Raw genomic sequence first — 12,059 nt, forward strand, 5'->3', positions numbered from 1 at the left:
CACTTCCTTTCTTTGCTTCGACACGTTTCCTTATGCTCTGCACCCTGTATTGCTCTGTTAAACACCACCTCAAAATACCATCCCTCTCCCTGAGTCGTGTCACCAAGGTTGAGATTCTTCACCTCCCCCCCAATCCTACGCAACCAAATGCATCCAGCCTTTGTCAAGTTCCCTAGGATGAACTAAGTAAATAATAACTCCCACCTGAGCCTGAATCAGTCTTCCCACATGGAGGATGTGTTTCTAGAGAGATGACTGTGTGTCCTATCTCATGTTCATTTTCAAAGGAGGAAAGCAGCGTCACAGTCAGACAAGCCAGCTGACAAGAAGGAAGAGGAAAGCCAAAACGTAAGTGAAAGGCTCCTCACTGTTGTGCTCTTGCAAATATGTTGCTGTGGCCTTGTAAGCCAAAGTCCTGTGCTCATTCATTGTGTGTGGTAGGTACTGATGAGCAGTGCTGATCCAGGAATAGACTTGCACACCCAGACAAAAGGTAAACATAACTGCTTCCACCTTTCCTGGGAACAGTACCATGTAAACATTATTGCTGCCTTATTCATAGGTGAGGTATTCTCCAGACCAGGCTAATGGGCACTTTCTCCTGAGTGCTGATCCAAGTGTTCTAGGGTGCAGTAGATTCTTGCCTCTTAAGATAATGCCTTGAAACTTCTGGCAATCAACTTCAGATTAAGTCAGTTTTTCTTATTTTAAATTTGTGGCTCCAGCTAAACTGAAGTGGATCATCCACCATGTGGTGTAACTTTTGATTGCCATCCTCCATGCATAGCAAGAATCAGCTCACTTTGGACCCCAGAGTGCAAAGAAAACACATCAAGGAGGAAAGGGGGAGGAGGAGGGGAAACAATATATTAGCTACTAGATGTTTCAAAAGTTAAAATACATGTTCATGGTACTTACACTAAGATGAGATAGAATTTGGACAACTTTAGGGAACTTTGACTCATATCTGTTTTAAGTGTTCTGTATGTTGTCCACAAAAGCAATTGAACAAGGCTTTGGATTTGACTCAGTCTTTAAACTGAACTTGATGCAGCAACTTTGAGTTCAACATACAGATTAAAACACTTTTACCTGCTGAACTCATAAAACATGGGAGATAATTCCAGTTTCAGGAGAGGCCAAGATTTACACTCTCCCTTCCCATGTGGTGCTTTGCTGGGCTGCTGCTTATACAGCATTCCTGTTGCTAACCTGTACCCTTGTGAAGGCTCTCTGCCGTGGCTGCAAGTTTGAAATGCATCATGTGTGGTTCATATCGCCTATGCAGAGATACTCACTCCAAAGACAAGGTAACTGTTGCTCAGCAGAAATGCAACTGAGAAAATGCAGGTCTCCCTCCACCCTGGAAGGTTTGTAGCAAGAGCAGGAATAAGCACTTGCACTGTTTAAGGAGAAAAACATGATTTTTTGCATGTTCCTCGAGGGATGCTGCTATGCAACCATTACTCTTAATCTTGCCCTAAAGCTAGTTTTGAACCATACGTTCAGAGATGAAAGGCACCATTTATCTTCTAACTAGACTGAAGCCTTTGTTGTGTTTCCGCCCCTTGTTCTCTCTTCTTGAAGCTCTGCATTAATTTATATCCCAAATCAAACTTTTTCATAGCACCAAACTGTTTAGAAAGGTGTGTAGAGAGCACCTGTTCAATGGGTACCTTGAGTACACTTTGTGGTGGGTGTATCTTCTGTCAAACTTGGTACAATTCCATTTCATAATGCACACCTTCACCTGAATGTGTTTCAAGGGATACTAAATTATATCGACATATCAAATATATGGGTTAACTTTTTATGATCTGTCACTCATAAATCCCAGAAAAAAATAGTCCAGAGCTGTGATGTAGTGTTTAATCTTCTATTTAGGAGGAATATTGGTTGATGTAGTTACATCCTGCTAGTACCTGGACTACCCTCACTGAGACCAGTGGCTGTCCTGGGATAAAAAGCTGGGATCTGACCTACTGTTCTTTCAGGTGGCTCAGTTTCCATATCCCAGAGTTTTTAAATTTGGGGAATGGTTTGTATTTAGACAACAGCAGCCGGTGCTTTAGAGTGGTGATTCAGCCTGGTGTGGTATACAGGGGTGAGAGTGATTCAGTGAAATCATGAAAAAGTGTCCATGGTAGTAAAAAATAAAAAGTATGTATTTTGCCATGCTAAAGGGAGAGAAAGGTTAAAGTTTAAATGGACTTCAGCAACACCTTGGCAGCAGTGCCTGTTGGATATGCTGGGAGGAAACTTACTTTTGTACAACCTCTGCTGTATCTGGTCTCCAGAGTATAGAAGGACTCTGCTCTTCATCTCCAAAATTAAGTATATCTGGTCTCCAGAGTATAGAACTCTGCTCTTCATCTCCAAAATTAAGTAATGTCCTGTTTTTCTCTTTGTAGGATGATGCTAGCACCTCTCCTTCACCTAGTACACGAGGTCCCACCCAGCAGCAGCAAAATTCATCAGGTATTAAACCAAACTACTAGTGGTTTAGTTGTCTTTTTAATCTACTCTCAAATCTTTAGGCTCTGGATTCATCATCCTACTTCTGAGTGCAGCAGCAGTAACTAACAGAAAAATTCCCAATATTGTTTTAAAAAATATACTCAGTAAAAAACTGTGATTTTTTGTTTCACAGCCAAGAAAATTACAATACAGCCATTTTAGTTAAAGATGTCCAGACATGTAGCTGAAGTTCTGCATAATCAATATTGTCCACCTGTATCTTCCAAAAGAAAAATGCTGTATGGTTTTACTTTTGGTAGTTTAGGTGTCCTGGTTTATACAATTGGGGTTTGGATCTCAAACTGTTATCCTTCCTTAACCTAGTAGCTTGTTGCAGTAAGCCTGGTCCTGAGAGTTACCAACTGAAATTAAGGAGCCTCCAAAATATGTTTTTCCTATGATGAGTTGAAATAACTGTATCTGAGCATATAAGCTGCAAGCCAGTCAGAGTCATCTTTGCATCAGCCTTGGCTTTCATGCATGCTAAAAGAAACCTCTCCCAAGGGAATGAGTATTTCACCATTCCAGCTTCCTTTTGGAACCAACCCATAAGTTCTGTGTTTTGCAAGGGAAAGGGAACAAGCCAGGAGAAAGGTACATGTAAATGAGGAATGAGATTGAGAGATTTCCTGAGAGTGCCCATAATTCTCTTAAAGAACTTTTTAGGACCTGTTAGGAGCAAATGCTTGTGTATAAAGTTGTGTGTTGTTCAAGTCTCTGAAACAGTTCACTTTGGTTTAGTCTATTTGCATAGGAGGAGACTGGAAGGACAGTAACTGTTTTCAGTGACGTGTTATGTGGTGCAGCTTTGGGGAATGTTCTGTGAGTTAGAGATTTAATTTTTTAATATTCTCTGTGGAGATTTGCATAGTGGGGGTCTCACTGCCTGTTCTTTAGATACACCCACAATTTCTGCCAACTATGCAGAAAAAAACCCAAACACTTCAAAAATTAAAATATAAATAAATATTTTACTGAATAAAATAAGCCTTGCAGCAGTTAGCTTGCATTTCTTAATAGAAGTGATTTATGCATTTCCTCCTGCTGTTCCAGTTCTCAGTATTATTTAACTATCTAGTCCCTGATTAAAATTATTGAGCAGATTTTTGCCAATGGTTTCTCTATAATGTTGGCAACTGCACTCATTCAGCAGTCTTGCTTTTGTGGATCTGTCTAGGTTACTCATCCTCACTGAATGAAAGCAGCTATGTAAGACAACGGGCTTTCAGGGTTTTCTATCATTAGAGAAAAAATAATAAACAGGAACTTTTCATTTTTGTTTTTCAGATTCTGGGAAGAAGCCATGGGAAAGGAGCAATTCTGTTGAAAAGCCTGTACCTTCATTACTTTCTAGGTGAGCTGCACAGGGTGTGCCTGTGGCTGGCTAGCAGTCAGGATGGTCATGCTGTCCCCATGGCATGTGCACAACTTATGTCTTGTTTCATTCCATTGCTGTAGAAATCCATCAGTGGTGAAGAGCTGTGAAGCTAAGAGTCCCACACAATCCCACGTGTCTTCTAGGTACTGGCAAACAGCCTGGCTTCTTAACCATCTTGGCTTGTCCTTTGGCTAATCCCATCATTCAGCACTAACATTTGTCCTCTGTCATGTCTTCATTTCATTCTCTTGCAATCTGCTTTGTCTGTTGCTTCACGAAGTGTGAAGGTAGAGTGTGTCCTGTCAAAGGCTTGTTCCATGGGAACAGCCCCCTGCTCAGGTGGACATAGGCATCACAGATGTTAATCACACTTAAGCAAGTGCTTAAAGCATCTATGCTTGTGAATCAGAGGCATGGGCTTGGCAGTGTGCTGTGCCACGTGGAAGGCAGGTTTTGGAGCATCTTTTTACTTCAGGTTCACAATGACCCTGCCAATAGGAGAAGTTTTTATAGTCCAACCTCTGCAGAAATTCAAAAGCAAAGGCAGAAATTGTATAGAGAGCCTGCAGCTGGGAAAAGGGAAGTTATTCCTCCATCCATGTAATTGCAGTAGGTGTATGAGAAAGGACAGCAAAGCTTGGTGCAGTAAGGTAATAACATCAAGCTGTAAAAAGGCCCAGCCACAGACAGGGCATTCAGAAATACATAGTGCGAAAGCTGTTAGGTGTCAAAAGCCAAGAAGTCTGAAGCAGGATTCCAGAAGCCCTGTCAGTCAGAACAGCCAAGCTGCAGTATCACCATCCATGTTCTTACCCCATTTATGTTGGACAGCTAAAGAGGGACTCAAACCACTCTTAAGATTCTATGACTTCCTCCCAGTGCTGGTCCAGGACCACACAGTGATACTGCAGTGCTGAACACTGAAGTGGATGGATAAGCTGAATAAGGAGGTAAAACACAGATATGCATGTGTATAGCATTTACTTCAAAGAGCTGTCCCTTATTTTGCTCTGTTGTGTATAAGAAGGTGTTGATAATCTGCTGAGAGAAAGTTGCCAATGGCAACTATCTGCACATACTTGCTGCTGTACTAAAGATGCTGGAACATACCCTGCCCAAAAATTCAGAGGGATGCACCAGTGTTGCTAGAACAATGTACAGTCTCTCCAGCTCTCCTAAAACCAACGTGACACAGTGGTTCTAGGAGACACATGAACATTTCCAATAGATGTAGAAAGACCATTCCTTCTCCTTTCAAATGGGAATGAAACATGGGATATTTGAAACAACCACCAAGTTTTTGCCAGCTATCTTCTGTAATGCCATTCCATCCTGGGAGGAGGAAGAGTTCAGTGGGAAAAAATCCTTTTCTAGTTAAACTCCATGTGACGTGCTCAGTCTTTACTTGCTTGAATCACTTCTGTGAGGGGGGCAGGTTTCAAAAGCTCTTAGTGGTGACCTGTTTCCGTTCCTGTTCAGTTTGATGGTATTTATATCTGTCTTGACTTTCAGCTTAGCTGTGAGATGGTAGGTGACACATTAAGACTTTCCCAAGAAAGAATTGCAAGACTAAGCATACCCTCAGAAACAGCAGAATCTCTGCCAGCCCCTAGTTGGTGGTGGCAAAGTTATTTGAAGCCTTTTCTTTGAATTAATGGTTAATTTTTGAAATGTTTTAGAGTTACTGATTAAAAGAGAAAGTGAAGCAGCTTCCGCTTCCTTTATTTATTTTATCAGCCATTATAAGAGTTCAGCCCCACTGACTAATACCATCCTGGAACACTGATAACACTCAAGTGTACTAGCCTTTAAGGGCAGATTGGTTTTGTTCCTGGGTGAAGGAAAGGGCCTATGGACACACAGGGCAATCAGCAAGCTGCTCTTGGCTCAGCCATGCCTTCCAATGAAAGGATTGCTGGGTTATTATTTTCCCCCTAATATATTTCGAACCAGTATTCTACTGTTACTTTAGCACCCAATTAAAGTCGGTTGCTGTACAGAAAACAGACTGATAGAAAAACCAGACATCTAGCCTGCAAGTTGCAAATGCTGTAATAAAATACATGGTTAAACAAGCTTTATCCACTGAAGATACCTCAGCGTTTTCTACTCTGAGATCACTGAGATTCCCAACACACACACAAAAGAATAAATTAAGTTTCAGTGCAGTCTTTGCGTTGCCTGCAATACGTCTGCAATAGGAGAAAGCAGCGAGGGTCAGGCTGCGCAAGCAGCAGCAGCGCTGCTCCCTGACTGCCCAACTCTTCGGAGCGGCACAAGAGGGAGCCCCTGGTCCAGTGCTCGAACACGGGAGCTCCTGCTCTGGGCTCGGTTTCGTTTCGTCAGGTGGGTGTAGCTTAACGTGCGTTCCAAGGAACTGACTGCCTTTTTTGTCCTCTTCTTGCATTTCTCAAGGATGAAGCCAGTGAGCAGCAGCAACGATGTGGCTATGGATGCCTTAGATTTTGATCGAATGAAACAGGTGAGTGAAAAGGTCTGTTGCACTTGAGAAATTTGACTAGCTACCCATTTTCCCCCATGCATGCGCTGTACAAGCAAAACAGCTGTTCAGTCTTGTGATTTCCTCTATAATAAGGTGCTTAGAGAAGGGCTAGCTGGTGAGCAGCAAGAGAGCGCAATCTCACTGCTATTTAATGGTGATGTGTGTACAGAAACGTGCAAATATGCCAGCATCTTCTGTGTCCTTGGCCTGGGAGTGCAGACGTAGCTGTTAGTAGTGCCAGGCTCTGATCACCAGCGGAGGCGGGGGACAAGCACAACCGTGTTAAACTTGCATTTTTTTCCACCAGTTAGAAGGAAATTCTGAGCAGCTGACTTGTGTTTTGTCTCATCAGGAAATATTGGAGGAAGTTGTAAGAGAGTTACACAAAGTGAAAGAGGAGATAATTGATGGTAAGAAAGAGAAAAATTATTATTTTTCTCATCTTTATGACTAATTTCCCGTAGATAAGGTGATAGGAACTGCAGAGAGTTCCCTGGTGTTTTCAGACTTCTCTGAGCAAATCTGATTGATACACACATTTGAAGAACAAGCATTTACCTTATCTGAGCTCTGACCCTGATATTGTGTTTACATCCTTTGTTTTTATGCTGTTGATGAGCATTTTCTCTCCCAACCTGTGAGAAATTCACTGGCCAGTGTTTCTCACAGGTGGGAGGGTGAGAAAGGACCTGCCCGTAGCCTGTGGCATGTCAGTTTATCACCAGTCAGGAAGTGTGAAATCACTTGTGACTAGCCAGCCACACGGGTCCGGGGTGAGGAGGGAACAAAGGCACCAAACTGAAAACCCTTCCTGAGTATCTTCTGTAGGTTTCCTATGCTTGAAGAGCTATTTCAGACCTTCACTCGATTACAGCTTTCCATATATCCATGTATTTTTACAATTCATTGGAAAGTACCACATCTGTACTACTGTATATGTACTTTTTATAAATCACTCTGATTTTAATCAGATATAAATCACTCATCCTTTTACCAGCGTGTACTTTCTATACTCAGTGTTTTCCATCACACTGGGTATAACATTATGCACTAACTTTTTGGTTTGGTTTTCTAGCCATACGGCAGGAGTTGAGTAGAATCAGTACAACATAATGATTGCAAAGCATTTGGACAGTACGAAGAATTCGAGGAAGATCGGATCATTTCTAAGTGTACCAAGGTCATGCAAGATGGTGAGAGAGGACACCGGCACTGTCTTTGTTCTTATACCCTTTTTATTAGCAGACTCAGCACACTTTGAAGCTTGCTGCTGCCTTGGATTCGCTTCATTTTAAAAGTCTTAATCTAAAGAATATTAAATTTTAAATTTCTGGATTTTTTAGATTTCATCTGACACTGCACATTGGATTTGTCAGCCTTTTTTGTATTTTGTATTTGCTTATTTAAATGTATTACCTTTCTTTTTAGTAGTAGATAAGAACACACGTGAACCATTTGCTTTTGATAGATGACTTCAAAGTAATTTTACTAGTAGTCTGCAATGTAAATGAAGATCCTTTGCCAACAGAAATGTATTGTGGCATCACCAGAAGAAACAGAGACATGTTAGTTGTCAGCCAACAAGTTTTTTGTCTCAGAGTTATCACAATATAAAAAAAATGGTACGTCAGTGCATCACAGTATCTGTGTTCATATTGGTAATAAACTGTTTATTGTCCACATGGCCCTGCCTTTCTTTGTTTAATTTGTCCCTTGAGCTCCCACACATTTATGTCACTTGGGCTGACAATGAGAAGAAGGTGACTGAGGCTCACCCTTGGGGTGGCAGCTCTGCCCAGCCAGCGCCACTGAGCACAAAGCCTGAGAGTCTTAAGGCTGGTGCAACACAAAGAGCCCTGCCTTCTTTTAGAGGAAGTTGTAGCTCCCACCTGCCAGCCCTCATTGCCAGCTCAGCACCAACTCCTGCAGTCAGGCCGAGTCAACCTCAGCAACTGTTTGCCAAAGTCAGTGAAAGATGGTGGCACACAGCTCTTCTTCTCTGGTCACAACTAACTGTTCTATTGCATCTCCTGCTATCACTGAAAAAAAAAAACCCAGGTCCCATCACCTGGACTCATAAGGGCTTCCAGTAAATACAAGGGAGGCATTTATGCCAAACGAGGTTACCCAAAGCTGAAATCACTGGCCCAGCACTGCTGAACTAGAGGCTTAATGGGGCTCATTTGTTAATATTTCACATTATTATTGTGCAGTTCTTGATCTTTATTTCATGGAAAGTGAAGTCAAAGATACTGAGTACAGGATACCAAATGCTTAACATGTATACCGAGTCTTACCTTTCAGGTCATACAATTTTTTTCTTTAGAGCCATTCTTTCCACCAGCAAAATCTTGGGTATTTCTCCTTGACTTAGTCTGGCACAACCTTTACACAGCAGTAGTCTTGATACCATCTTGATAACTTTGTGCAAAAGGCAAGAGATTGGAGTTCAGCTATTGAGATCTGTCAGATATTTTCCAAGACCCCTGGCTTGCTTCAGGCCTTCCTGAAGTTTTTATTCAGAAAGCCAGGCCCTAAGAATGGTTTTGGGAGCTGAGCCTGGTGCAGCAGCCCCGGAAAACTTATGATTTCCCCCCTTGCTTGCATCCCCTCAGACTTCAACCAGCAGGCAGCAGGCAGGAGGGACTGATTGCCTGCCCGGAACAGCAGACCCAGGAGTGGCAGCAGGGTGGGGCCTGCTTTGCAGTTAGTTATGAAATATTATCTGCCTTGGCTTCAAGAGCATGGCGTTGTCCTTCAGCACTCTTCAAAGCAACCCAACAGGCCTTTTAGAAAGGAGTCTTTTTTACAGTGCACTTATATTGTAGCCTAAGTAAGGGAGAAAAGGGAGAAATTTGAATTTAATGCAACAGTGAGCTCCAAACTGAGCCTACTGTCTGTTATCTGTTTGCTTAATGCCCGTAGAAGGTGAGAGGTTAAATGGTGGGCTAATATTTCCACATGGAAACTAAAGCAGGCAGACATTGATGTGCATCATAATATGACAACCCCATGAGAAGGAGCCTTTCCAGTATGAAGAACACAGACTAGCATCAGTAACAGCAAAGAGTATAATGCTCTGTTGCATAAATGTCATATAGTAGCACATCAGTTTCTTACGTATAAAACCCATTGAATGCTATACCTGACAATGGCAAGTACTTTTCAAAACTGATGCCTCTCAGATGATCACAACTGTTCTGTGAATGTCCCATAATCGTAATAAAGCTTTAGGAAGTTAGGGCCTGGCACAGCTCACATTTTCCCTTGGAATGTAGCCTTATGCTTAAGGTTAGTAACAACTGTGTTGTAATACAGGCTGAGGGTAGAGCCTGGATATGGTGTGCCCCTCTGTTAACATCAGCCACCTGCTGCATGAGTTGGGTTTTTTTTACTCTCTTCTTCCACCTTTGCAGGTCTCATATAATTAAGACATAATAAGATGAAGATTGCACTGGTCCACTTAGTTGCTGTGGGAGCAAAGTGCACAGGGGTGGAAGGGGATGCTTGGCTGATGGGAGCAAGGGAGCAGTCCTGGAATCACTAGCCCTTTGCTGGTTCCCAGCTGATGGCTCCAGTGAGAGATGTGCAGGGCAGCTTATCTGCTGCAGTGGCACTGCCGCATGACTTTCCCCTTCCAGGCACTAATTCAGTTTGCCTGTTGCCTCTGGAGAGAAGGGTGTCCCTTCATGCTGGGCTTGTTGAGCCACTGCAGCAGAGCAGGCCACAGGCATTTTACACAGCAGAAATCAAAGGGGCCATTAACCCCCACTCCTACATATCACACAGCTATTTGTTTCTCCTGTCTCCTCTTGCCAGAGCATTAGTGTGGCCCCGCAATGAAAGAGATCTGGATTAATTTTTAAGCAAAGGGAATAAAACTATGCATAGCCCTAATGAACTTTTAACACAGACCCATATGCCCTGGGGTTAAAAAACACAAAACCCTTTCTGCCAGCATTGCTGGTAGTGGCAAGGACAAGTGCCCAAGGAGAAGACAGATCACAGCCTTCTCCAGCAGCACCCACACAACCCAAAACTCAGCTTGCCCAGCCCATCTGCAGGCACAAGGCTTCCAGCTACTCCAAATCCTGCTGAGATAGAGTGTAAAGCAGGAGTGGGCCTGCCTGGGCAAAGCAGGCTGGGACCATGATGAAAATACTGATGGGAGGCAGGATAAGAAGCAGTTGCCAGTTTTGGTCACCCTCTGTTTACACCATAGCCTCTGTGTCAGGCTGGGCCAGTAATCTATGGACCACATAGGTGACTGCATCATGGAACAGCTGAGTAAGGGAATTACAGAAAGGTCACTCTCCATAGAGAAGTACAATAGTCAGAGTCAGGAAGAAAGCATAATCTTTATTATAGTTTTTATATTAACTCGCTAAATTGGCCAAGAACAGCTCGGTAAGGACATGGGAAGTTGGATATATGATCATGGAGTGCCAGCAGCACTGAAGTAAATGTATAAAAAGGTGAAGCTGCATGACATGAGTACTGATACAAAAACACTAATGGAGGTTCCCACACTCTTCCTTTGGGAGAAAGTGGCTTTAATAATCAAGACATAACATCTTAAGTATGTTCTTCACTGAAGAAACAGTGAAGTCTGAAATGTAAGAAGAAGCCCTGTTCTTCCTCTTCTTTTCCAGAAGCACAACCCACAGACCCAAAGGGTATCTGTGAATGAACGGGTATTTGGTCCCTGCATCACAAAGGATCTTGCACTGCTGAGAAAATCTGGGTATTTACCCAACTGCCAAAATCAGATGAATGAGAAAAAAGGAGGAAGGGGAAATGGAGGAGGAGGAACTCAAATTGCAGCAGTCTAGCTCACCTGCCTGGTGTGGCAGGCTAGCAAAGAAAGTGCTGTAGAAGGAAGGAAAGAAATTGCATTTATTGAGGAAACTAAGCTTTCCAGGTCTAACAAGGGACAAACAAGAATGCACAATATTGCTTTTCTTTGTTACACACATGGACTTCCAGAATAAAACAAAAGTTAACCTGTTAGAGGGTTATAATAAAAGAGGACCTTTATAGATCTCTCTTTTAACCACTTAGTAATGACCAAAATAAGTTGTCAGCTTTGCATGGTGGAGGGAAGTTACTAAACAACAATTTGAATTCCTGACTCCCAAGATACTGTTCTGCTTGGAGAAAGGTATGCTGACTAAGGTTTTTGATGATACAGAAATATTGAAGCTAGCCTGGAATTTATAGTTGGAGAGGACACACAGGAAGAACAATTCCAGTGGGTAGAAGTGACAGATGAAGGTTACTATCAACAGCACAAAGTAAGACACATAGGCAGAGAAACAACCCTAGCTCTGTGTTCCAGGGAAATCCCCTTAATACCATCAGTGATGGCTTTTATACAGCTGGAGTATCACGTGCTTTCCAAATGCCAAGTCAGTGCCCCTTGAATGACAGAGGGAAAAAGTTACTATTATGCTGAAAGCAGTTAGAAACAAATACCACCATAATGTCTCTGTAGTCTTCAGTAACACATACTTCTAGCTCCTGTTCTCAGAAAGAGGTATAATATAGAGAAGACCAGGAAAGATGATCAGGAAAATTAACAATTTTGGTAAGCAGCAATTAAAGCTAGAACCTTCCCACTCCCAGAAGGACTTACAATAGGGAAAAGTATGAGAAACATGA

The 12,059-nt window shown here is 42.5% G+C and overlaps 1 protein-coding gene across 7 annotated transcripts in view; it reads left to right on the forward strand.

Moving 5' to 3' along the window:
- The window catches only part of EVL (Enah/Vasp-like), a 146,362-nt gene extending 138,280 nt beyond the window's left edge, over window positions 1-8,082 (forward strand). For 4 of the 7 annotated variants that reach the window (XM_051621672.1, XM_051621673.1, XM_051621670.1 and 1 more), the window contains exons 8-14: window positions 288-348; window positions 2,412-2,478; window positions 3,805-3,871; window positions 3,976-4,038; window positions 6,311-6,377; window positions 6,751-6,808; window positions 7,474-8,082. In XM_051621672.1, the coding sequence (XP_051477632.1) occupies window positions 288-348; window positions 2,412-2,478; window positions 3,805-3,871; window positions 3,976-4,038; window positions 6,311-6,377; window positions 6,751-6,808; window positions 7,474-7,511 (421 nt within the window). In that variant the 3' untranslated portion in view covers window positions 7,512-8,082. The remainder of the gene's footprint in view (window positions 1-287; window positions 349-2,411; window positions 2,479-3,804; window positions 3,872-3,975; window positions 4,039-6,310; window positions 6,378-6,750; window positions 6,809-7,473) is intronic. The other 3 variants (XM_051621674.1, XM_051621675.1, XM_051621676.1) reach the window with 3 other exon arrangements.
- The last annotated feature ends 3,977 nt before the right edge of the window (window positions 8,083-12,059 follow it).

Source organism: Apus apus, chromosome 5 (assembly GCF_020740795.1).
Source record: "Apus apus isolate bApuApu2 chromosome 5, bApuApu2.pri.cur, whole genome shotgun sequence".
Lineage (NCBI taxonomy): Eukaryota > Metazoa > Chordata > Aves > Apodiformes > Apodidae > Apus > Apus apus.